Raw genomic sequence first — 23,010 nt, 5'->3', positions numbered from 1 at the left:
GCCATTTTGAATGAAGTTGAGTTCAATTGATGACTTTTTAATTGAATATAGTCGGATCCCAAAAAGTTATGTGATTTAGGGAGAAGGATTACTCTTTGATTACTTTTCAGACATCCAGGTTATGATGGGGTGGAAGACACTGCGAGTTTTGAGAAATGAAATGCTTGGATCCACAGGGAACAGAGCACATCCACAGTGCTGCTGCTGCAGAGGGGCCATTCATTGGGCTTGCTGGGTGTTGGAGTGAGGAAGCCACCCAAAATTCATCTGCCTAAAGCAGAACCATTTTCTGAAGGTGTCTGATGTTTTGCCCTTTTCCTCCCACCCCCCTGCCTTTTGCACTGCAGTCCCACAAGCTGCAGCGGGTGCAGGGTCAGAGGTCTCTTCTGTAGGTGTCTCCACTGGATGCTGTCTCAGGAATGTGGAAAGCAGGAAGCTGGCTCCCAAAGGGATGGATGCCAGCTTGCCCCTGCCAGGGGCTCAGGCAGGAGCATTGGCGGTGTGGGGCAGGTAGAACCACCTTGGGCAAGTTGCCTCTCTCCAGTGGAGCCTTGCTGGTGTTCTCTGTCTGGCGAGGGAGTAATGTGTAGCAGGCACATGTGGCTTAATCTTCTCCTAACCGCATACATTATCACATACCCAACAGTTGCTTCACAGTTGCTTGATATCGGTAACATTTCCTCCCTTATAAAAAGTGAAGGAGGAAACACAGTCAGCTTTTTAAAAGAGGAAACTGGGGCTTTGTTTGGTGTGGGCTGGGGCTGAGGGGCTGGATGCTCAATAGAGGGCACCAAAGCACAGGCTGTCATCTCCTGTATCTCAGCTCCTTGGGTTTTTCCCTTGTTCTCCGTGGTCTGATGTAAATGGGCAGAGTAAATTTGTTGAAAACAAAATCGGAGTGTTAACCTTCCACGCACATTCAAGTGTGCATCTGTCATTGTATTAGGTTACAGTAGATACAGGAAATCTTTAGTTAGGATTAAGTTGTACTGTTCAGCCATATGTTGTTTTTCTCCAGCAGAACAGTGTATAATATACCTAATAAAATCATGTTGAAGAAAACCAGATTTTGGACCTTGTCCAAATAAGAAAAAACACGTTTTTTTTTTTGTAAATATTTTTGCCATAACAGAGGAAAAGAGAAATATTCCTCTTATAGTATCCAGCATTTCATCAAAAATGACTTTTTTTCTTCTGCTTGTGATGTTTTTCAGTCTTGCTTCTTTAAAGGTCTAGAGATCATGAGCATTTACTGAAAGCTTACAAACAAAGATTCACAAGGCTGTGAATAAAAAATTATTTTATTAACTCTAATTCTAATGTAGAGCCTTATCCTGCAGCCCCCTTAATCACATAAGTAGCCATTATGCATGTGAGCAATCTGGCCAAGAGGAGTGAAATCTCTGACAAGTAATGACTACTGATGGGATCAAGACTTGCAGGGTGTAGCCTTTCGTTCTTCTTGCAGGCGTGCACAGGAGGTCTGTTGTTCTCTTAAATATGCTCCGTCAGTTTATAGGAATTATTACGGTGAGCCGTGACTCTTCCAGTAGCGCAACAGCAGCGAGTGCTGATTTACATCACTGTAAGCACAGCCCTGCCCGGCACTGGCTGCAGTGAAAGGGTTGAAGAAGCACTGGGAGCGCTACCGGTCGTGCCGAGGCTGCGCACGCGTCCAGCCGCCGCAAAGACATCCGAGTATTAATGTTGTGACACTCCTCCCTTCCTCTTGCCTTTTTAATTTGTTAGGTGGTGGTTTGTAGTTTTCATTATTTAAGTCCTTGAAGCCAAGTCTACTTTTTAAATGTACAGCCCTTCACACAATGAGCCCCCAGGACAGCAAAAGCCCCAGAGAGCGACTGCTATACCAGCACTTAACATTCCTAGTACCATCTGGTGACAAATGTACGGGTGTTCCCTTGAAGAAAGAGTATTTTGAACAGGAAAGCATTATACTTATGGGTAGTGCGGAATTTATTGTTCATTTTGATTGCTCGAAGCATGCCATTAAAAAGCAGTCTAACCTGTTGGTTCAGAGGGGGCGGGAAAAGCAGCAGTTATTTTTTAATTAAGAGCAAACAGAAATTCTTCAAGGGTACAACCAGGCAAAAGTTCGTATATTTGCTTTCAGGATGGTTTTAAATGACATGCAAAATGCATCGAGTGTTTGGTCTCAATGTGAACACATCGTGAACACACACATATACACATATATGAGTGTATGAGCATGGGTGCGATTAGCTTCATCTTTCCATTGCTGTGCCTTGGTGTCTCGTCACTCCCTTCACCTCCAGATGGCACTCTGAAGCAGAAAAGAAAATTACTGTGAAATAATGAGTCCAATGTAAAGTAAAATTGGAAATTGAATTATAGCTGCAGAAAAAGGACAGTAGCCTTGAGGTCCTGATCAGTCTGTACTCTTATCACTTTTGTTTGCTGTTCCATGTGTTAGGTTACTGCTGAGTTAATAACAGTGCTTTAGCAGTTCAAGGTTTAGCAGAATTGTACTGGACATGAAATAAAGCTAAAATGAATTTGTGTCCAATATCATTGACATTAGTGCTCATTATTTCTCTGGTGTAATGCCTCAAACCATCTAAAATCAATTTTAAAGATTACCCGTTATTTTATAAAGAAAATAAAATACATTTCAAACAGCAACAGAGCTGTAAGTGCAGCGTAATCTCATGAACAGTTAGTTACTCTTGTTTTCACTGGCTGGCAGGAAACTTTTGATGGTACAGCAAGAGAAAAATCTGTGAAACTAAATGCCATTCACAGAATTTAATGACTTGGCTCTTTGCTGTGTTACTTGGCATTAGACACGCAAATGTTAGAATTGCAGAAACGTGCATCCCCTGGCTGTGCCTGGGAAAAACAGTAAACTGCAGTTACTCTACAGGAAACTCCAGCAAACTTTGGGGCTTTTTGGTTTTTTTTTAAGAGAAGTAGAAGGAGCATATTTACTCTTCCAATTGCATAAACTATAAAAGTGGATTTATTGTCTGGAATGATACCTCTGTTTTTTGTTGCAATGTTTGTCTTTGTTTGGAATGTGGGTTTATCAAGAGTCAAGGCTGAAATCCTCTTTTAGTGGCTGCTGAATGATGGGTTTTCAAACTGTAATCATGAAGCTGTTGCTGTCAAGGTGCGTGGACCTGTAAATTCTTTTCGAATCATTTTTAAATGGCCTTTGCTGGATTTTAGACTAAAAAAAATAAGGTTTTCTGTCTATTATTACATTACACACATTGATTTTAACAGATGTCTATTTGCTATTAAAATTGCAAGAATCCAGATTGGATTAAAAAGGCTTTCTCTATGTATGAAAGTGTGCTTATTTTGAACTTCAGCAAAATCTGGTCTTTCTGAGACTCAATTTCACCCGCACCCAGTAGATCATTAGGGTGTTGGAGGCATTTCCTCATTGGAAGGTGTCAGAGTTGGAGTTGTTTGGTTGAGACTGCGTGTACACCTAGGCAAGTGAAATGTGCAGGCGCACAAGTATCTCGTGGTTTCATGTAGATATCTCTTACTACTTATTTTAATTTGACAGATTTTTATGGGCTTGAATGAAGCCAGAAATCCTTTCGTGTGTTTATTAGATGTTATTGTAATGTTGGCTGCTTTAGAGAACAGTTTTCAGAACGTATTTGTGTTTAAAATATTACAGTCCAAACACACCATTAATCTTATTCAAGAGAAGGAACTAATCAGTTACACTTTTCATTTTAGTCAGAGTACCTTTAAAATGCAATATTTCTTTCTGCTCTTACTAGTTCTTACATTAATGTCATCTCTTATTTCCTGTTGCACAGCAATGACTTTTTTTGGTAAAAACTGTGGCCTAAACGGGTATAAATTGGTAAATATTGACTCTGAGTAGCTTCAAGTTGTTTAAAGATACTTCAATAATTTTCTGTGGAGCATTCTTTGGTGTGGTGATAGCCTCTGATGTCTTTATTACATGACTAAAACAACACACACAAAATGAGGAAGTTTCTTGTTAATAATTCTAGGATTTGTATAGTAAAGAATTCCTTCTTTAAAGAAATGTTTAAAAAAAAAGTTGCATATTTTTGTTTAAAATAGTTATGATGATCCTCAAGTCTCAGGCCTTGAAAAAGTCTCTCTGCAGCTTTCTGTGTTACTGTAATGTATTTTATTTTGTTTACTGTCATGTGTTTTAAGTAAATGCTCAGTGTATAAGTAAATTTATTTGGACACTTAATTTAAAATAAATATGAACCAAATCTTAAAACTGATTTTTGAAAATAATAGCTGGAATTAAATAAAATTTAAGAGTCCCTGAAAACTATCAGCAAGTAAATGAAAACCAGCGTTCAGTATTAGCATTTTAATTCTAGCTTAAATATATGCACATTTGTAACAGTGTAAATAATTTTGCCTAGTCTTGGCTCAGTTGTTGACAGGTATTCCAAAGTCCTGATGTTGTACGTGTATGAAGTCAGTTCTGCCTACGCACTGTCTCTCTACACACTTCTTTACTCCACCAAACGAATCGGTGACTTGTAAAAGTTTGGCTATTAAAAAAAGAGAGAGACCAAATTTTTCTAAGAGTATATGCCTCCAACTGCCTAAAAATCATTAATTGATCCATGTGGTAATAGCAGATGGTTAAATGGAGGAAATGTCCTTGAAGTTATTCTAATAGCAGATGTGCCTAACTATTAGCTTCATGTTTTTACTCACCTAAAATTCCAAATAATGTAATAAGAAAGTAACAGGCACCTAATCATTTTAATGTGTTCGTTGCCTTCTGTTACTGATTTAGGATTCATCTGAAAACTTTAAAAGTAGGACATCATTTAGAATTTGTTCTGGGAAAACACTTTAGAATATATATGTGCGTGTGTGTGCATGTTATATATAAACATTTGCCTTCTTTTGCTTTTCCAGGATCCTACAAGATGCATTATTGCTCTCAGATAGCAGGCTTCACCTCTTCTTACAGACTCAGCTAAGCCCAGAAGATATGGAGGCCTGTGTGTCTGGACAGACCAAATACTCTGTTGCTGATGCGATTCACAGTTTCGCCTCCCTGAACAGACGTTTTCCTATAGAAGATGAAGAGAGAAAAAAAGGAAAAAACGATGCAGACTCTGATTCAGAGAGGTGATTTGTGTATATCCTTACTTTCTGAGATTATATATCCATACATACGCATGCACATGCTTCACTTTTTTGTTGATGTAATACTAAGATAATGAAAAAATTAATTGACTGAGATTTTATTGAGCTGTGACAGCTCATCATAGAAGTCTTCACACACACCTCCACACTGAATTAATGAATGCAGTAGAAATTCAATTATCTGCATTCTGATTATGTGAATTTCATTTAGTCAGACTTGAATTATTCGCGTTTAAATTATCTTGCTAAAAAAATATCCAACTGCACTCCAAATGGCTAATTAAAAGTCCAAATTTCCTGTCTCTCTTTGTGACTGGAGATAATTAAAGTTCTCCTCTGTTACTCAGGCTTTGAGTGTGTTGTGAAAACCAATTTCCTCCTTTTATTTTTTTTTTTTTCTTCTCCCCCCCCTCTCCCCTTTTCTGCAGTTCATCCTCCGGGCTCGGACCTAGTGATGACAGCATTTCATGTGGACGTAAAGCAAGCCCAGCTTCTGAAGAATCATGAAAAAATCATTCCTGTATTGTTACCTTGAGGACAGTACAGAGCAGTTTCTGCTTTGTTTACTGGTTATGTGTACCACACAAACAGGGCTGTCTGGTAACGCGTACCTAAAAGACTCATCATTAATGCAACCAAACGTCCTTACAAAATACTCAAAACAGACCTTGATACTGGTTTTTTTGGTGATTTTTTTTAAAAATGTATTCTGGAGCAGGTCTACATGCTACCTATTTATGTTTTTGTGACTATAAAAATCTCAGTATTGGGTAAGTCGGGCTCTTCTGACATATGTGGCAGTTAAAATAATTCCCTCAGTGAATGCATGTCTCGGACTTGAAAAATAAAGATAATTTAATTCCTCACCTTAAAAGTTGGTATATCATATCAAACATATTCAAAATCTTTTAGTCCTTTGCATCAGAGAAGTTTCATCTTTAGAAGTCATTTGACATTGGTGATGAAATTACACACCCCACTAAGGTACTCACTTTTTAAAGTAGCTCAGCAACATCAGCAAAACAACATTCGTACAAACTATATGCTGCTGACAATTTGAGATATAAATACATCTTCCTCTGGTCCTTCTGTAATGTTTATGGAAAGACTGGTTTTATCATGCCTAAGTACTGAAGGCAAAAATTCTTGAGCATGGTTGCTTAGAAGTTTAGAAATAAAAATAAAAATTACATCACTTCTAGGCTTGCTGGAGATTCTCAGCTCCCAGGGAATTATGGATACTCATTCCCAGTGAAAATCCTGGATGAGGTCCATCGAAACCAATGGCTGAATTTTGCACTGACCTCACTAGGGCCAGGGCTTCACCCAAGGTATTTAACATTAGGCATCTATATTTCAAGGTGCTGGTAGAGGTGTTTTAGTTCAGCAGCTGAACTGGGGAGTATCTCCCTCTGTGAGATGATGATAATCGCATAGCTCTAACACCCTGCATGGATGTGGCCCTCTCCACTCTCCCTGAGTAACAGGAGCTGCTGATTTCATTGTGGCTGTAGTTACCATGTTGGAATATTGACTTTTTCACAAACAAAAGGCAGGCTTGAACACAACTTCTTAACCACCAGCACTTATTTTGATTAAATGTCAGTTTTGCTCTTTATTGTTCACAGCAGCTGCGTAGTGTCTTGTCCCAGATTCTGTCAAAGGAATATGTTTCACTGTGGTGTTGTATTTATATTTGACATTTAACTGCTATTAAAAAGAGCTAGGGGGTCTGATCACCCTAGCAAAGCTCCCATTAACTTCAGTGCGGTAGTTACCAGCCTAGAAATGGATATAAATACATGCCTTTTTTTTTTTTTTTTTTTTTTCCTTTTCAAAGGAATCTAAGGTTACTTTCAAAGGAGCATTTTAAACCTGTGAATTACAGAAACAATAGATTATTAAATAGACAGCTAGTAAGGGGTAGCATAAACATGTGTGGGCATGCTTTTTAAAAGTATCCAGCTGGGAATCTGTGTAATTTTAGAAACAGGTTTTAATAGTCTGAGAATAATGTCTCTTAGGTAACTACTTTAAGACACTGTATTTTGTTGATGGTAGCACTCTGTAAGACAAATATCTGTATTTCTTTTTGCTGGGTCTTACTGAATTGCACAAATGTATCTATTCACTGTCTCAGCTTGTATGTGAGTTAGCAGCAACGCTGTTCTTAATGTAAAAGTGATAACGTTTAATTAAAGCAACAAGTTATCACTAAAAGTAGCTTAAAAATAGCTGTTATTGCCAGTCAGATTTTGATTACTTGATTTTTTTTTTCTATATTTTTTAAGATGGGACATTGCAAAAAAATTGTCTGGCAAATTTATTTTAAAAGTGGGAAGGATTTAAAGACAGAAACTGGAATAATGTTGATAAGGATATTACTATTTTTATTTAAGATAATGTAGGGTTTTCTTTTGTTTTAAAAGATTGAGCTAAACTCTTGAAGCACTTTACTGTTCTGCTTACTAAACACATCACCAGTACCTGACAAAAATTACAGAAACACAAGGTTTGGAGAGCCTTTGTGGCTATTTTTTTTTTTTTTTTTTTTAATTCTAGAAGCTTATCAATATGCCAGCGAGTCTTTTCCAAATGAAGATGTTTCTGAAATAAATATTTGTTTTCTAATAGCTCTGTTGGTATTCTCTTACTTTCTTCAACATTCTGTTAAAAAAAATCTAAGACTACTATAACTTTCTTCTCAGCTTTGACAGAAATTTGTTCAAATATTTATCTTTTGAATGATGTTTGTGTAGCTAGTGTTACTGGAATTTTTCTTAGTAATGGGGGAGGGAAGGTACTCCATACTCTCTGGTATGTCTCCTTTATGTATCAGTTGTATATAATCCCATATAAAGGCTTTAAGGCATTTTGTTTCATTGGAACATTAAATGTAACTTTTACGAATGTAAGTGTTAAACAAAAAATAATTTTAATGTCTTTTATTACTTTAATGATTTGGTAATTTTTCAACACTGTGACATAGAGTTTGATCAGTTGATCACTGGTATTTTGATTCTCATTTTTTAGTTTTGAATAACGTTGCCATTTCCTGCTAGCTTTTTGTAAAAAGCAGGATAATACCTAATTTATAAATTAGAAGTAGTAATTAGATTACATTATATCTAATTGCAATAATTCTGCATTCAAAAGTTTTCTTTTGCTTATAACTTTACATCCTCATTTTTATGATGATTTCTTAAAAGCTTTTAAGTAATTAAATAAAACAAGTTATTACTTTCTAGCTCATGTTTAGACCTGACAGTGAGGTTTCCTTTATTGCAATATCAACATCCTAATCGCTTTATGACTTACCATGTGTAATTTACTTTTCCATTACTTTTGTAATATGTGTACATGTATATAAATACAGGTATACATATATATATAGTGTGTATATATGTGTATATGCATATACACACTGTGTATGCACACGCACTCTGTTGTGTTTGGGTTTTCACTTCTTTACATTTTCTATAAAAAGAATAGCAAAGAATCTCCACAAAGATGGTGTATTTGGAGTGAAAATTGTTGTTCACATCGCAGTGTATTTCTATAAGCACTGAGGGAAATTTATACTCTAAATCCCACACTGTAGAACAGTGCAAACTTCCGTGTCTACGTCTTTTTTTGACAGGCGACATACTGAACTTGTTTTCCAGCTGAATATTTAAATTTTACATAATTACTAGAATTATTAAAACAAAAAATGTTTGTGACTTGCTCTGTTATACACGGTATGGATAAGAAAAATAAACCTCGTATGGTCCTGTGTCGTTTCCTTTCAATTGCAGGACTAGGCTCGGGGCTAAGGACCGGGGGCTTTACTTTTCTTCCCTAGCTTTTAAAAGGCGGCAAAAATTTCTTTTCACGAAAGGCCTAAACCCTTTAGGAAATTATTACACAATTATTCTCTGCTTCGCTGTTAAAAATGCGCCATAACGGGTTAAATCTCTTCTTCGCCTTCGGGAACAAAAAACCTCCTTAGAAATTCATTCAAGTGGCCATGTGAAACACAGATCGGGCTGTGGCCTTCGGGCTGCCTCTTGGCTGGCGGGGATGCTCCGCAGCCGCGGTGCGAGGCTGTGCGCCCGCCGGAGCGCTCCGGCAGCGCTGGCGGCCCGCGGAGCTCCGCCGCCGGGACGAGCGGCCGCGACAACTGAAAAAAGGGGGAGCGGGGAAAAAAGAACGAAACAACCAACGGAGGGAAAAGGACGGCAGCATCCCAGATCGCGCTCCCCTTTGCGCCCCGGCCCGGCCCGGCCCCGCCTCGCTCCCTGCCCCGCCCGGCCTTGCCTTGCCCCGGGGCCGCGGAGCGGAGCGGGGCGAGAGCCTTACCTGGGGCCGCCGCGCTCTCCGCCCCGCTCCGCCCCGCGCCCGCTACTCGGGGAGCGGGGCCGCCCAGCCTTCATCCGGTAACTCGTGGCAACCGCAGCCCGTGGCAACGGCGGAGGGGGAGCCGGGGCGGGGGCGGCCGCCCGCGCTGCCGCAGCGCTCCCTCCCTCCTGCCCTCCCTCCCTCCCTCCCTGCCGCCCCCGCCGAGCCACGGGCCGCGCCCGCCCCGCTCCGCGGCACCGCCGGCGCCAGGGGGCGCTGTGCGCCAGCGGGAGGCGCCGCCGGGCGGGGCTGAGCGGGCGCGGCCCCGCGCCGGGAGCGCGCGCCGCCTGCGCGGCTCTCCGCGGAGCGGCCGAGGGGTTTTGGGTTATTTCTGGGTTTTCCTGCTGCCCACCGGCTCCCCCCATCCCTGAGCCTCTCCCGCAGCCGCGCAGCTCCTCAGCCGGGCGAAACGGGGAGGCGGCCACCGCGCTGGGGATGGGCGCAGCCGGCGTGGCGGGGCCTGCACCTGCCGCCCCGCGGGAGAGCCCCCGCCGCCCCTCACGCAGCGACCCCCAGGGCTGCGCCGTATTTTGAAAGTGCATGTTACTCTTTATTAACGAATGTATTTATATCTTTATACAAAGGCAGTTAGGGCCCAGCGCAGAGCCCAGGCGTGACATTTGCCGGCCTCGGTGGCAGGCAGGCTGCTCTGAAATGGAGGCCCTTCTGCGGAACAGCAAGAGCCAAAAGGGCTTGTGTCACCCGGTTATGTAAGACACAATCTCGCCTGAAAATGCACAATGAATCGGGAAGGATTTATGTAATTAATTGACCAGTCTTAACCTGTTATCGTGATGTAAGGAATTTGGAACTCATTAATTTGGGCCCTGACAGATTTCATATTAGAGCTGGCAAATATGGATTGAGCCTCTTATTCTTGTAGCAGCTGGAATTTCCATGACAGTGAGGATTAGTGAAGAAGACCTATTGCTCAAGTCAAACTGCCTCTTTTGTAATCAGCAGCCCTGCTCTGCATTAAAGGGGTAATGGGAAAAAAAAAAAAAAATACAGAGGAAAAAAAAGGGAGAAATGTATTCATGTATAGAGCAGAACAAGGGAGGGAGAAGTGGGATGTATCCTGGACAGCACAGGCACCAGAGTGGAGTTTTCCCAGCTCCGTGGCAATGAAAATGCCACAAAGGCAGCCCCAGGGTGATGGAAAGAGAAAACGCCTGGAGGACAGACCTGTACCATCACCATGGCCCTTGCTGCCTCTCGGGCTGACCTTCAGATGGACCCTCCCAGGAGCCACTGAGCACTTGGGGCCACAGTGTCAGAGGTTCTGGGAACAGCGTCTGGGCTGCCAAGAGCTGGAGGGAATTAGGAGAAGAAGGGTTTGGGTCGTGATCCTGGGAAAGGCAGGACTGGGAGGTGCCTGTCTTTCAGCCTGGACTGTTGACACCCCCTCTCATGGGGAAAAGCATGTCCAGGGTGGGTAAGAGCTAGATTCAAGGACAGGCCTTCATGCAGCCATGGCAAGGGTGACTGCACATGATATGCTTCAACTTCCCCAGCAGAAGGACAAGAAGGAGTAAGAAAAGTCCCTTTGGTACTTTGTGACAACCTTTCCGTTTGGTTTTTCATGGTGCCTGGCTGGGGAGTGCCCTCATTCCATTATCATTTCTTGGCATTGATGTGGTAGTAATTACACTGAGTGCAGTCTGTATAGAAACAGTCTAGGAGCTTATATTTTCTCTCCTGGCAACCTGTTAATGACTGCCCTGGTAGCAAATACAGTTGTTAGCAATGACATTAAAATATTTTCATGAGGTCTCATCATATTTCTACATGCTAAGTGTTTACCTACTCTTGTGATAAATGCCATGCAGAAATGGAGGAGTGTTTTTCCTTTTCTCATATTTTCCTTGCTTAATGCCATTTGGCAGTTGAACATTTCCCCTTCACAGTTGCTTAGATCCACCATTTGCTGCTGTGAGAAGGGGAAAGTTGTAAAACAGGGGTATGGACAGTAAAACCACAATTGTTTGCAAAGACTGTAAAGTCAAATGCAGATTAAAAATAAAACTCAGCTAATAAGGCATATGTGGTTCTTATCCTTTGGACATCTTTGACCATATACATATTGGCCTTGATGTCCATCACTGTGTAGGGATAATCAATGAAACCTGGCAGTAAAATGTATTCAGTCCTAAATTTGGACCAATAATTTGGATCATAGCTCTGATCTAAAAAAATCAGACCAATAGATTGCAATTGGATTGTTCTCCTTCAAAGAATGTATTTTGTCTTACTGTCTCCTGATACATTAAAAAATCTTCACACATGTCAACTATCTCATATTTTCTCAAAGGTAAGGAATAATTTATCATTTATGACAGTACACCAAACTCAACCATTGTCTCCTCCAGTTTATCTTCGCTTTTCTGATGATCAGGAACAGCAAACCACCCAGTTCCTGCTGCAGCTATAGGTTTTGTCCACGTTTCTCATGTTAAAATGTTGATCAGGCACATCTAATTTACATGTTAAATGTGCCAGCATATGTCTGAGTTTAGAATTATCTCAAACAGCAATAAAAAAGAAAAAAAATAAAGTTTAAATGGATACTGTAATTACAAGTATTTGCACATTCTCTGATTTCTTCCCATAGTTATATTTAAAATGTGTGTGAGTGGTAGAACTTTCCTGTGATACCAATGATTTTGAGTGCTTTCAAAATTACTTCTAGTATCTGCTCCTGGTTTTTGGTTTTGGGGTTTTTTTTGGCTTGTAGATAAGAAAACAGTCATTAGATGAGATGAATATTTTGTCAGATTTTTCCACTATTTTAATTCTGTGATGGTTAATCAGAAAGCAAGGAAAAAATTATACAGAAAAAAGCCCCACAGGCTTTTTTTAAGCCTTCTGAACAAAAATATATTTGTTTCAGATACTTTGTTACATAGAACAATACTAGTTCTAAGGACTGGTTTAGGAGATTTGGGGATTTTTTTTTTTTTGCAAATTCAAAATGCAAATTTCACAGTGAAAGTGGTTAAAATGTATCAAGCACTGATTCAGTTGAAGTCAATGGTAAAAATTTTGTGCTACTTGTGTGGGAGGTTAAAAAATTCTGTTTTCTGAATGATGCTGAGATTAAAAATTACATTCTTGGTGGAACCAATAGATGGCCTTTTGCAATGTGCTGTAGTAAGTTTTTTCCTGAAAACAGAAAAAAAAGTTTGCTTTGAAATAGAGAACATATTAAAACAGTAATTTTCAAATACAGTGATTTTTATTTGTTTCTGAAAGACAATATATAGATGAACTTCTGGATTTATTTCCTATTTTTGGTGTACTTATGTTAAGATATGGGTCTTCATAGACCTCATAGAATGTGTTGGGTTGGAAAGGACATTAAATTTCCAAACCCCCTGCCATCGGTAGGGACACCTCCCACTAGACCAGATTGCTCAAAGCCCCTTCCAACCTGGCCTTGAAAACTCCCACAGATGGGTTGTCAACAACTTCTCTGGGCAACCTGTTCCAGTGTTTCACCAAATTCACAGTAAAAAATATCTTCCTAATATCTAATCTTAACCCACCCTCTTTCAGTTTAAAGCCATTTCCTTTGTCCTACGGGATCAATAATCGTGATGATAAAGTGCACTACAAAGTCTATCCTTTCCTTTTTCATGTTCATGCTTTCAAAATGCCATATATTTCCACTTTCTAAGATCTCTCATAAGTTCTTATTTCCTGTTATTTCAGTTAATGAAAACTGTTTCAAAAGAACAGTATCTCCTTGTGCTTCAGAAAGAGAGTACTTGTGATTTTTCTGAAGTCACTCCTCTGAGCCAAGTGTCAGAAATCTTGATTCTGTTTTATTTCCTATATAAGCAATACATTCTTAAAAAGTTTCTGCAAGGAAAAGGCAGTCAGGAGCTATAGGTGTGCAAGCCTCTTAAAAGCCTGGGTCAGATGAGGGTGTTAAAAACCTGAAAATGCATCCCTGAGTTATTCATAACACTCCTCACTTATGCCTGGATGAGGTATTTTAGCAGCTCGTTCTTTGACCTATGCATTTCTGGACGCATGATTATTTTTTCAAGTTGGTTGGTTTTTGATAAATTTTGGCTTGTGTTTTTATCCCTGTGTGTGGATAAGAACAGCTAGTGTATGGTTGAGAGCTGGGCAGGTCTCCTAGGAAAGAGGCACCACCCTATTCCTGGCTTGCCCCTGCAGTCTACTTTCAGCGTTTACTGGTGGCCCCTATCCGAGAGCAGATTGAGAGTCCCAGCGCCTGCTGGTTTGACTCAGTTCTTTCTTTTCTTGAAGACAGTGGCTGTCAGGCAGTAACGTAGAACTTGGTCTGGACCCAGCACTCATCTCACTAACCTGGGCTTTAATTAGAAACCTCAGTGTGGGACAGGAGTTCACCCACAATGTTCAGGGTACCTGTGTTCCTATTTGGGTCTGCAACACTTTTTGCTTTCGATGGTCATTTGAGGGCTTTGTGTGTTGAATTATCAGACTGAGGCATTAAAAGTGCGGGGAGAGCTTTTCTTAGAAGCTAATACTGACCTAGGGAATTTGGTTCCTGAACAAATTTAGTTACTCTGACTCACTCCCTGAAGAAGCCCATCACTCCCCTGACATGCAAGAGCCTTGGGAGACCTGGTCCTAGGACAGAAAAGCAACCGTATAAATGTCCACCTTTGGACACCCTGGGGACCTTGTAACCCCAAGAAATAACTTTGTTGGAAGAGTAACCTCTTTATATAAGATAGCTTCTTAATTTTTGGCAAGAAATGCCCTCTAAGTGCTGTTTATAAGAATCTTCTATTTTATTATTATTTCCTGCTCTCTAAAAGGCTCAAGACTATTGCTGCTTCTAGTGATCTAAGGCATGGGGAGAGGAGGTGGGATATGAGTGTCTGTCCATAAAAATGCTGCCAATTTGGTCACACACAAAAAGAAGTCTGAAAGCAACTTTGGCTCCTGGATGGTTTGAGTTTTGCTGGGAAATCAACGTCCGCCTTGGCACCAGAATCTACACATCATGGGCTGGATATAGGAAATTAATAATTTGTCTCTGTTTATGATACAGATTTCCTGTCCAGAATCTCAAAGTCTTCTGTGATGAGGAATTAATTCAGCCTTACAATAAACAGGATCTACTTTTTTACTGCTGAGGAAACTGAGGAACAGTGAGGTGACCACAATGATGTACAGGGCATCTCTCTCAGATGAGGGAGGAACAGTGTTCCTCCTGCTGCTGGACTCCATTGCATTACCTGCTGGGAGGGACGAAGTGCCAGGCTCCTTGTAGAAATCTCGCCCCAGCTATCAGCACAAAGCACTCCAAAGGGGTAGCAGAGGGTTCCCAGTTTTTGATGTTTGACTTGAAAGGGATGTGCTTTTTGCTTCCCAGCACTGTGCACTCTGAAACTTGGAAACCAAACTCCCTCTAGTATCTGTTGCATTTGTAAATTTTGGGCTAATCATCTTTTGGGTTGCAGCATTTGAAACAGAGATTTATGTCTATTTTGGAAAAAGAGAGTTACTCACTCTTCTCCCTAATTAAAAAACCCAGGAAGTGAGAAGAGAGAGGTAATTAGGGTAGCTTGTTTAGTCTGGTTAAATAAGCAGGACTGACAGGATTTTCTCTGAGGGACACTTGCAGAAGTGCTGCCATCTTTTTGATATTAGATGGTGTTATCATTGAATCTGGAGTGAAGGAAGCTGAGCTGATGTTGACTAAAAAGTATAGGAAAGGTTGATTTTAACCAGATCATTCAGTCTGTACTCATCCATCCATGACGCTATTAAAACAATTTGGGACTGCTAGCATGATTAAAGACCCTTGGTGTAAGGGCGCACTGCAAACTTCCTTTTCCAAAGTTGTGTTGCCTGTTCAGCTGTTTTCAGCAGACCTCCTCTCCATGTGAGTTTATTTTGCTGGTGGGATGTATGGCCTGGCCTTTCATAAGTAAAAACAATTTTCAAAAATCGACATAAAATGCAAGCACTATAGCTAAATATAACTCTCTAGATTACAACAACCCATTTAATTACAACCAAGCGGAATCTTTCAAGGTTCGTATTTTGTTTTCTGACCAGATTTTTTTTTCTTGGGGTAGTGACAGAGACACTTCCCCAGAAGGCTCTGCAAGCTTATCCTTAATACTGTATTGTTTGTAGAAAGTGATGATGACTCCTGAGCAGGAGATGAAGATTGTGCCAAGGACAGGGCATTGTGCTGTTCCTGGAGCTTGACTGGCTCTTCCCTCCCACTTTGTTCCTTACTAATCACTGTGGCTTCCTACAACACATTTATCAGGGCAGGCCACTGCCTGTGAATAAGAGAGTTTTGTCCTTTGGAAAAGCCAGAAGTACAATGTTATCTTTCCTCTTTCCCACAGAAGAGAGCCATTAGGAAGTTCCTTGGTTTAGTTTGTCCCTCCTTGTTCCTGGATCATGTTGGAGCCATTGTAAAAAGATGAGGCTTATGTTTCCTTCTGAAGATGGCCAGCTCATTGATGCTTTGGATTGATGAGCTGAATGTTCCCTGATGTAGTGCATCCTGTAAGAAGAGTATTCTGGGCTACTTCAGGGCTTAGGCATCCAAAAGGAATTTTGCTGGTCTGAGAACTGGGTACTTAGTATTTTTCTGGGTGTAACGCAAGGAAGCAGAGATCTGAATGTTAAATTTAGTGAAACATCATTTGGGGAGACAGATCATGGCAGTGGTGGTGATGTGCTTGCACTAATTCATAACCATCAACCTCAGCACCCCCTGAAATTTCTTAGAAGACAGGACCCAGATTCCCCTGTGGGAACAACTCAAGAAGGAGACCTTAAAGATTTGCCTTTGAAGTAATTTGCTGTTCCTACAGAAGGTTCCTCTGGCAGTTCTCAGTTGCTCTGTCTGCCATAGCAGGGAGGACACGAAGGGGCTCCTGGCTAAAGCTCTCCTGACCTGACAAGGGCTGTGGATAATGTCAGTGATATCAGCAGCAGGATGAGCAGCACCTCTCTTGCTCATTCCCTGTTTTTTTTATGTGGTTTTGCCCTGCCTAAATCTCCCCCCAGAAAACGGTGCTTTGGAGCCTGCTGAGTAATGTATGCTGAACTCTGCCACTTGAATGCATGACGATTTGCAGCTCCCCTGATAGATCTGAGAAGTTCAAGCTTCCCTCTCAGTTATGCAGGTATTAATACAGTGCACGTGCAGAAACTCTACAGACAGAGTTTTACTGTAAAAAGATTTTACTTCTCACGAGTCACAGATTAAAAACCAAACCACCTTCACTTACAGAAGTCATCCCCTGGGGTCAGAAGAACCATTTGTGTTAGCAAGAGAGGTGAGACCTCCCAAAATGTGCCAAAATAATCCTGAGATGAAATTGCTCCTCTCTTCCCAGGAGGGCCCACAGCATCTCACAGGGTCAGCTCCATAAATTGTATGTTCTCCAGGGCAAAGACCTTGCCCTCCGATTTGTCTGGGCAGAATGTGTTCGGTGTGCCATACCACAAATAATAAATAACTGCTTTGGCCACTGGCTGGGCTTGGGATTGTGAGTCAATTCTCTCTCCTGATTCATTTCTTGTTCTGAGATACCGGCGATGCAATTTTACTGGAATATGTCAGTGCTGGTGTTAGTCCCCTGCTCTTCCCTTGCTCACAGTAAGGCAGATGTCATCTCCTGTCTGCAGCATACTTCACAGCACTAAGGAAGAATATTAATAAGAATTCCAAAAGGCTTGCTGCCACTTTGGGTGGAAAGGTTTCCTGCAAAGAATGTGCGGCAAAACTCCCAGGAGACAGACCGAGAAAACCCTCCCACCAAGAAGAGCTGGTGTCATCCAATTTCATTGTCTCTGTGTCACTGCAACAACCCTGTGACTCTGACACACTGCTTGTGCTGCCCTAGCTTGTGCAGTTCAATGTAATTTCCTTGGTTGAACATCTTTATTTTTAAATTGTAACAAGGTATTAACTAGTTTCCCTATGCCTAACTGTTTGCTGTTTGCTGTTTAAAGAACTGTCTCTTTCCTGTTAGGGTCAGCTAGATTTTTGCTTTTACCATTTGATTTTGCATCACGTTAAAAAAACCAACCAAACAAAAAACGCCCAACAAAACAAAGCAAAACCAAAAACAAACAAACAAAACCCAAACAAACAAACAAAAACCATCAAAACCCATCACAACCTTATATGTCATATTTCTGTGATTTTCATGCAGGTTAAGGGTTCAGGATTTCGAGAGTTCATGTAACAAGGAAACCAGAAATACCCCTTGTCAATGAGTAACAAACACATGCAGCCCAGCAGTCAAGAAAAGGTTATAGACATAGAGAAGCCAAATATTAGTTATATTAGCTGATGAGGCCTGAGGTTTACTGGAAGTGTTTCTTCTTGGGGAACTGGCAAAAGTCAGTGTTACTATGAAATTTCTAGGAGTGTCCTCTGAAAAGCAGTGGGCAGCCCTGTTGTGGTTTCTTGGCTGTATCTCACTTGCTGCCTTTGCACCTAAGCTGGTGCTGGGAGGTCCTGAGTGTGGCTGTCCCTGCCCTGCCCCAGCGGGACACTCTGTGGTCCCACTGCCCCTTACCCGTTACCTTCCTCTCCATGAGCATCTCCAGCAGGGTGCAGCTCTGCCAGAGGCACCTTGTCAGGGTGTGCCTGCTATCAGCAGTCAGGGGACAGGCTGCCTTGTCCAGGTCTGCTCCTGAGAACACCCCTTAAATGCAATCTGGGCATCCTCAGTAAGTCTGTGGACATAAGCAGGGCTGCTTTCTAAATTAAGGGATAAAGTGCAGAGAAAATAAGGCTTTTAATGTAGGAAACCCCATGATGTTAGTCTTTGAAGAGCTCCCATTAGATGCTGGCAATCTCAAGCCAATCCAGCAGCTGCATTTGCAGGTCTTGACCTTTGTTATTTTTATCTTCTTTGGATTCAGGGAGACAACTCTTAAATGGAATTAGGAGTCTATGAGCTGGCTCTGTATTTTTAAGCAGATGTTCATCTTGACTGACAGATTGCCATACTTTGTATTGCTCATCTATGCATCATGTAGATTTATTTATATAGCTAAACAAGTGTAATACTTTAGAAAGTTTGTCTAATATATTAATTGCATCATCCATACATAAATTTTAACACGGAGCAGTGATATTGCATTGTGTATTTAAGTAATATATCCCTAACTACTGCATAAGGCACACTGTGGTTTTGTTTCATTTTGTTTTTAGATTGAAACCAGGAAGCTAATGTACATGAGTTGGCCTGTTCTGAATCTTTGTCATCTTAGACAGCCCTGCTTATTGCCAGCTCATTTCACAGAGATCTATTTCAAATCAACTCATAAATTATTAATAGTACATGTGTAGGTCAGAGAGACGCTAACCCTGACAATCACACCCTAATATTCTCTCTTTAGCATCAGAAATAAGAAAGGAGATGTGAATAATCAATATTCAACAACCATGGTACATCTCATACAGATATGGTATATGCACTTAGAAAAAAAACCCCCACATCTTTGCAAAACCTGTCAGGCTGGCATTAATCTTGCATGATGAATAATGTGGCAATCTATGAATTTTTAACACCTTTAAAATGATAAAATTGTGGAATGTGATATCCAAAAGTAAATTTGTTCAAATTGGAGAATATTTTTGATCAAACGGAGATATTGAATAATGTGTAGAGAAATATTTAAACATCAATTTAAATTGCACAGCAGGCAAGACAGTTTGTTCGGGTTTGTGACTGGGAGCAGCTTTCCGTCACAAATAATTCGCCTGCAGATTTAATTATAACTCAGAGCTTAAGCAGTAATTCTTCTGAGAAGAACCCTAACTCTGGAGGCCCTGAGCAGTTCCTGGGGCTGTCTGGCAGCACAAGAAAGGCCACTTGGTTCCTTGCCTTGCCTGGTTCCTGCTGTGCAATGCCCTCTACAGAAAACCCCACCGAAACCAGAGTAGGATGCATCCAGAGAAGATGTAACGCAGCAGCAGAAAGGGGCAGGAACAGAATTTCACCTTTTATTTGCAGCAGGTCTCCCCAGTGAGCAAGGTCAGGCCCTTGTTCAGCGGGGAGAGGGCAAGCTTGGGTTTTCAGTTTGGAAAAAATGGGATGGATGCTGTCCTGCTTGAAGTTCGGTACAAATTTATTGTTGACATTCATGGGGACAGGATCAGACTTTACATTTGAAGTCACTTCTCTCTGACAAACTGCCTGACAAACACTAAACCAAAATGCTTCATTTAGAAACTGTCAAAAGGGAATTACTAACCTTTTATACTTATTAAAATTGCTATATGTGTTCCTGTAATGGGACTACAGAGCAGCTGGACATTTGAATTTTCACTCTATGCAAAATAAAAATGACACTCAAGAACCTTAACTATTTTTTTTTTAATCCTTCTAATGAAAGCATTTTATTTTATTCCATTTTTATTGAATAGAAAATAAAAGGTGTTTGTTTCCCCAGATTTGAGGAGAATTAACATGTATCTGATTGTTAATATTTGATCCTTCTTTAATTATTTATGGTATCAAGGAATGAATCTGTCAAGTAAATAATGAAATGCGTACATGCAGCATATGTAATTAGGTTAGGTGCATAAATCCAAAGTGTTCACTTTGTAGTTGTCAGTGGAAAATTTATTAATAATGAGAAATGCTAAGTGAAGAAAATTCCTAACAGTCTACTCATTAGTGTAGGTTAGAGCAGTTGCTGAAAAAGAAAGTTATCATTCCTCTCCTACTGTATTTCATCATTTCAGAATGCTAGTAAATCGTTATATATTTTCCTCATCCCTGTTTTAAATGCATAATAAGAGCAGTCTTGAAGTTGGTGGTGGGAAGGTGCACTTCGTCGTCACTCTGCAAACAAACAGCTATCAAAGTAGAGGGGTTTTGCAGCTTTGTTTGGTTTAAAGCCAATGTCATACTCCACTCTTGCTTTCCTTAGGACACAGGGGTTCCCAAGTGTTTAAAAGGGATGAACTGCACAGTATTTACCCCCTGGCATTTTAGGACTGAAGGTGATGAATGAATGCTTACGCAGAAGCACAAATACGACCCCTACGTTTGTCGGGGGGTGTCGGACACAGGCGGCACAAAATGGTGGGTGATGCAGTCTGTGTTTCCTCGTGTTGTGTGTCGTGTCCTGCCTTAGCAGAAGTCACACAGACACGATCTTCACACAATGCACGTCTGCCTAGGGCGTACGTGTATTAGAAAATACAACTCTCAGCTTTTAGAGGTCTGAGTTTATAGCCAGGTGTAACAACCACAAAATATCTATTTTGACTGGAGGGGTGCATCTGAGTACTTCTTGGGCTGTGGGTCCACACAAACCTTAAGGTATTGCTGAGGGTGGTGACCTGAGCAAGGAGTTGTGTGGTTGTGCGTGGACCCAGGAGCGTATGAGCTAGAATAATAGGCTTTAAAAATGGGGCTATGTCCCATGTCACTCTTACCACTCCTTCACCTTACCTTGCTATCAAGTTGTTTCTGCTTTTTGCAAATTAAGGGGAAAATGGTTCTAGTTAATAAAAAACAAACCAAAATTACTCTGTGAGTTTACGCCTTCTGGGGTCTGAGAAGAATGTGTGAGAGAGATGAAACACCTGTCTGAGACAGAGAAGTGGTGTTGTGGGACCACAAAAAATCTTTCTCAATCCCAAATGGTATTTTTCAAAGCTCCCTCTCTGAAAGAAGATTTGATTGCTAAAAGCATATTTAAAACAATATTTCAATATCATTTTGAAGCTTATCATTATCACAAGCACTTCATGGGCTAATTCTCTATATCCAAGGATAGGCATTCACCCCAGCTCACTTTTGCTGTAGAAAATTAGATATCTAGTCTGAATTAGTCATCTGGGTTCCATTTGCAGTCATTGAGATTCATCCCAGCCTGAAACTGGTGCTTGAGGCTAAGCCTAAGTTACAGGAGGTGAATTACTCTCTGGAGATGCTGGCTCTCTTCTTGGGATGCAGAAAGATGATACTGGAAGCCTAACTTTTAGTCTGCAAAATGAGACGAGCTGAATCCCACACTATGCATCTGGATCTGATTTCTAGTGATGATCTTTAAGGGAAGGTCATCAAATGATGACCCTAAGGTAGCCGTAGCTCTGGGAGACTGACCACACAACCACAGCACAGTGCTTATGCTGGCTGTGCCTTATTTTTCCAAAACATTAAAATAAAGAGGACCGGATTTGCTGATCAGCAGAGGCTGACCTAAGCCTGGGCTGTCACTGAGAGCCCCCAACCTGAAGCTGCATAGTTATATCCGTATCCCTCACTTCTGCTGGCCTCAGCATCCACATAGCACAGCAGGCAGCTGCTTTGAGAGCTGATTTGGCTGAGCACAAGTCTTTGGGGGGTGTCACAGTGTAACTTTTCATTTTTAGAGATCTAGCTGACCATGCAGCCCCACAGTCACTAGTGCTGGCACAAGGGAGAAAGATGGGAAGGCAGTGATTGTCAATGTTGTGAGGTGGCAGGGTTACTGCTGCTGGTGGCAGTGCAAAATTAAACAGATTGTGAAATTGAACCTGGAGCAAAAGGAGGCTGACACCCATTCATTAAATTTTGTATCCTGCTGTTAGATTTTAATCACAACATTGTGGATCAGAATCACAAATCCTCTTATTTGCCGTAAGAACTTCTTTCAAGCTTAACGTTTTTATGCTCCATGTAGGATGCAACAATATTCATCTCAGCTAGCCAAGCTTAGAAATGCATTAAACTGTCCAACCAGAAAATCAGGAACAGGCATTTAGTGATGCAAAATGGTCATTCTGCAACCTAATGCCTAAGGGACAGATCAGTCATCACAGACTCCCACTTCTGCCTGAAAAGACCAATTAGGTGACTCTGTCTATTCAACTATCAATACAGGATTGTTCCCAACAGTATATTCCCCTGTGCTTTACCCACTCTAATTTTAAATTACTCAAGTGCCAAGACTTCTATCACTTCCCTGGGGTGACCACTGCACAATTGAAAGCCTCACTGTGAGGAAATGTTTCCTGATATTCTGCCACAATTTTCCTATGCTTAGACTCATGCCTTTTTACACAGTTACGTGTTCTTGAACAACACTACCTTCTTTTATAGCCACATAATTGCAAAACATAATGACAGTTACCACCTCTTTTTTTTTTTTTTTTTTTTTTTTTTTTTTTTTTTTTTTTTTTTCCTAAGCAGTAAACACATAAAGGAAAAGTCAATTATTTCAGCCACTGGTTATCATTATTGGGGGTGTGCCGGTGCTGATGTGCCCTGATCATTCTGCATTGAACAAAGTTGCTCCAATAGGAAAGGTTTTCTGTGCATATCCTTTGAGGAAGGATGATAAAAGCTGAACAAAAAAAAAAGTCTAGAAAAACAAAGAACCCCACCAACTTTTCAGGGTTATGTACTACTGTGGAAAGAGGAGTTTGCTACTCACACATGAGAGTCCTCTAAAAACAAATAATTAGGATAAAGCTCCTTACAAGAAGAC

At 40.9% G+C, this 23,010-nt stretch overlaps 1 protein-coding gene and 1 long non-coding RNA gene across 3 annotated transcripts in view; one reads left to right on the top strand and one right to left on the bottom strand.

Moving 5' to 3' along the window:
* SNX10 (sorting nexin 10) overlaps window positions 1–8,078 on the top strand; it is a 36,022-nt gene extending 27,944 nt beyond the window's left edge. For both annotated transcript variants that reach the window (XM_058421712.1, XM_040069738.1), the window contains exons 6-7: window positions 4,921–5,136; window positions 5,583–8,078. In XM_058421712.1, the coding sequence (XP_058277695.1) occupies window positions 4,921–5,136; window positions 5,583–5,661 (295 nt within the window). In that variant the 3' untranslated portion in view covers window positions 5,662–8,078. The remainder of the gene's footprint in view (window positions 1–4,920; window positions 5,137–5,582) is intronic.
* Window positions 1,284–5,080, bottom strand: LOC120755133 (uncharacterized). Its single transcript, XR_005701641.1, has 2 exons — window positions 4,964–5,080; window positions 1,284–2,302 (listed from the first exon to the last, which is right to left on the bottom strand). It is a non-coding gene; the product is annotated as an uncharacterized LOC120755133 (long non-coding RNA).
* Window positions 8,079–23,010: the final 14,932 nt, after the last annotated feature.

Source organism: Hirundo rustica, chromosome 1 (genome assembly GCF_015227805.2).
Source record: "Hirundo rustica isolate bHirRus1 chromosome 1, bHirRus1.pri.v3, whole genome shotgun sequence".
NCBI lineage: Eukaryota > Metazoa > Chordata > Aves > Passeriformes > Hirundinidae > Hirundo > Hirundo rustica.
This window is presented reverse-complemented; position numbering and strand designations above follow the sequence as displayed.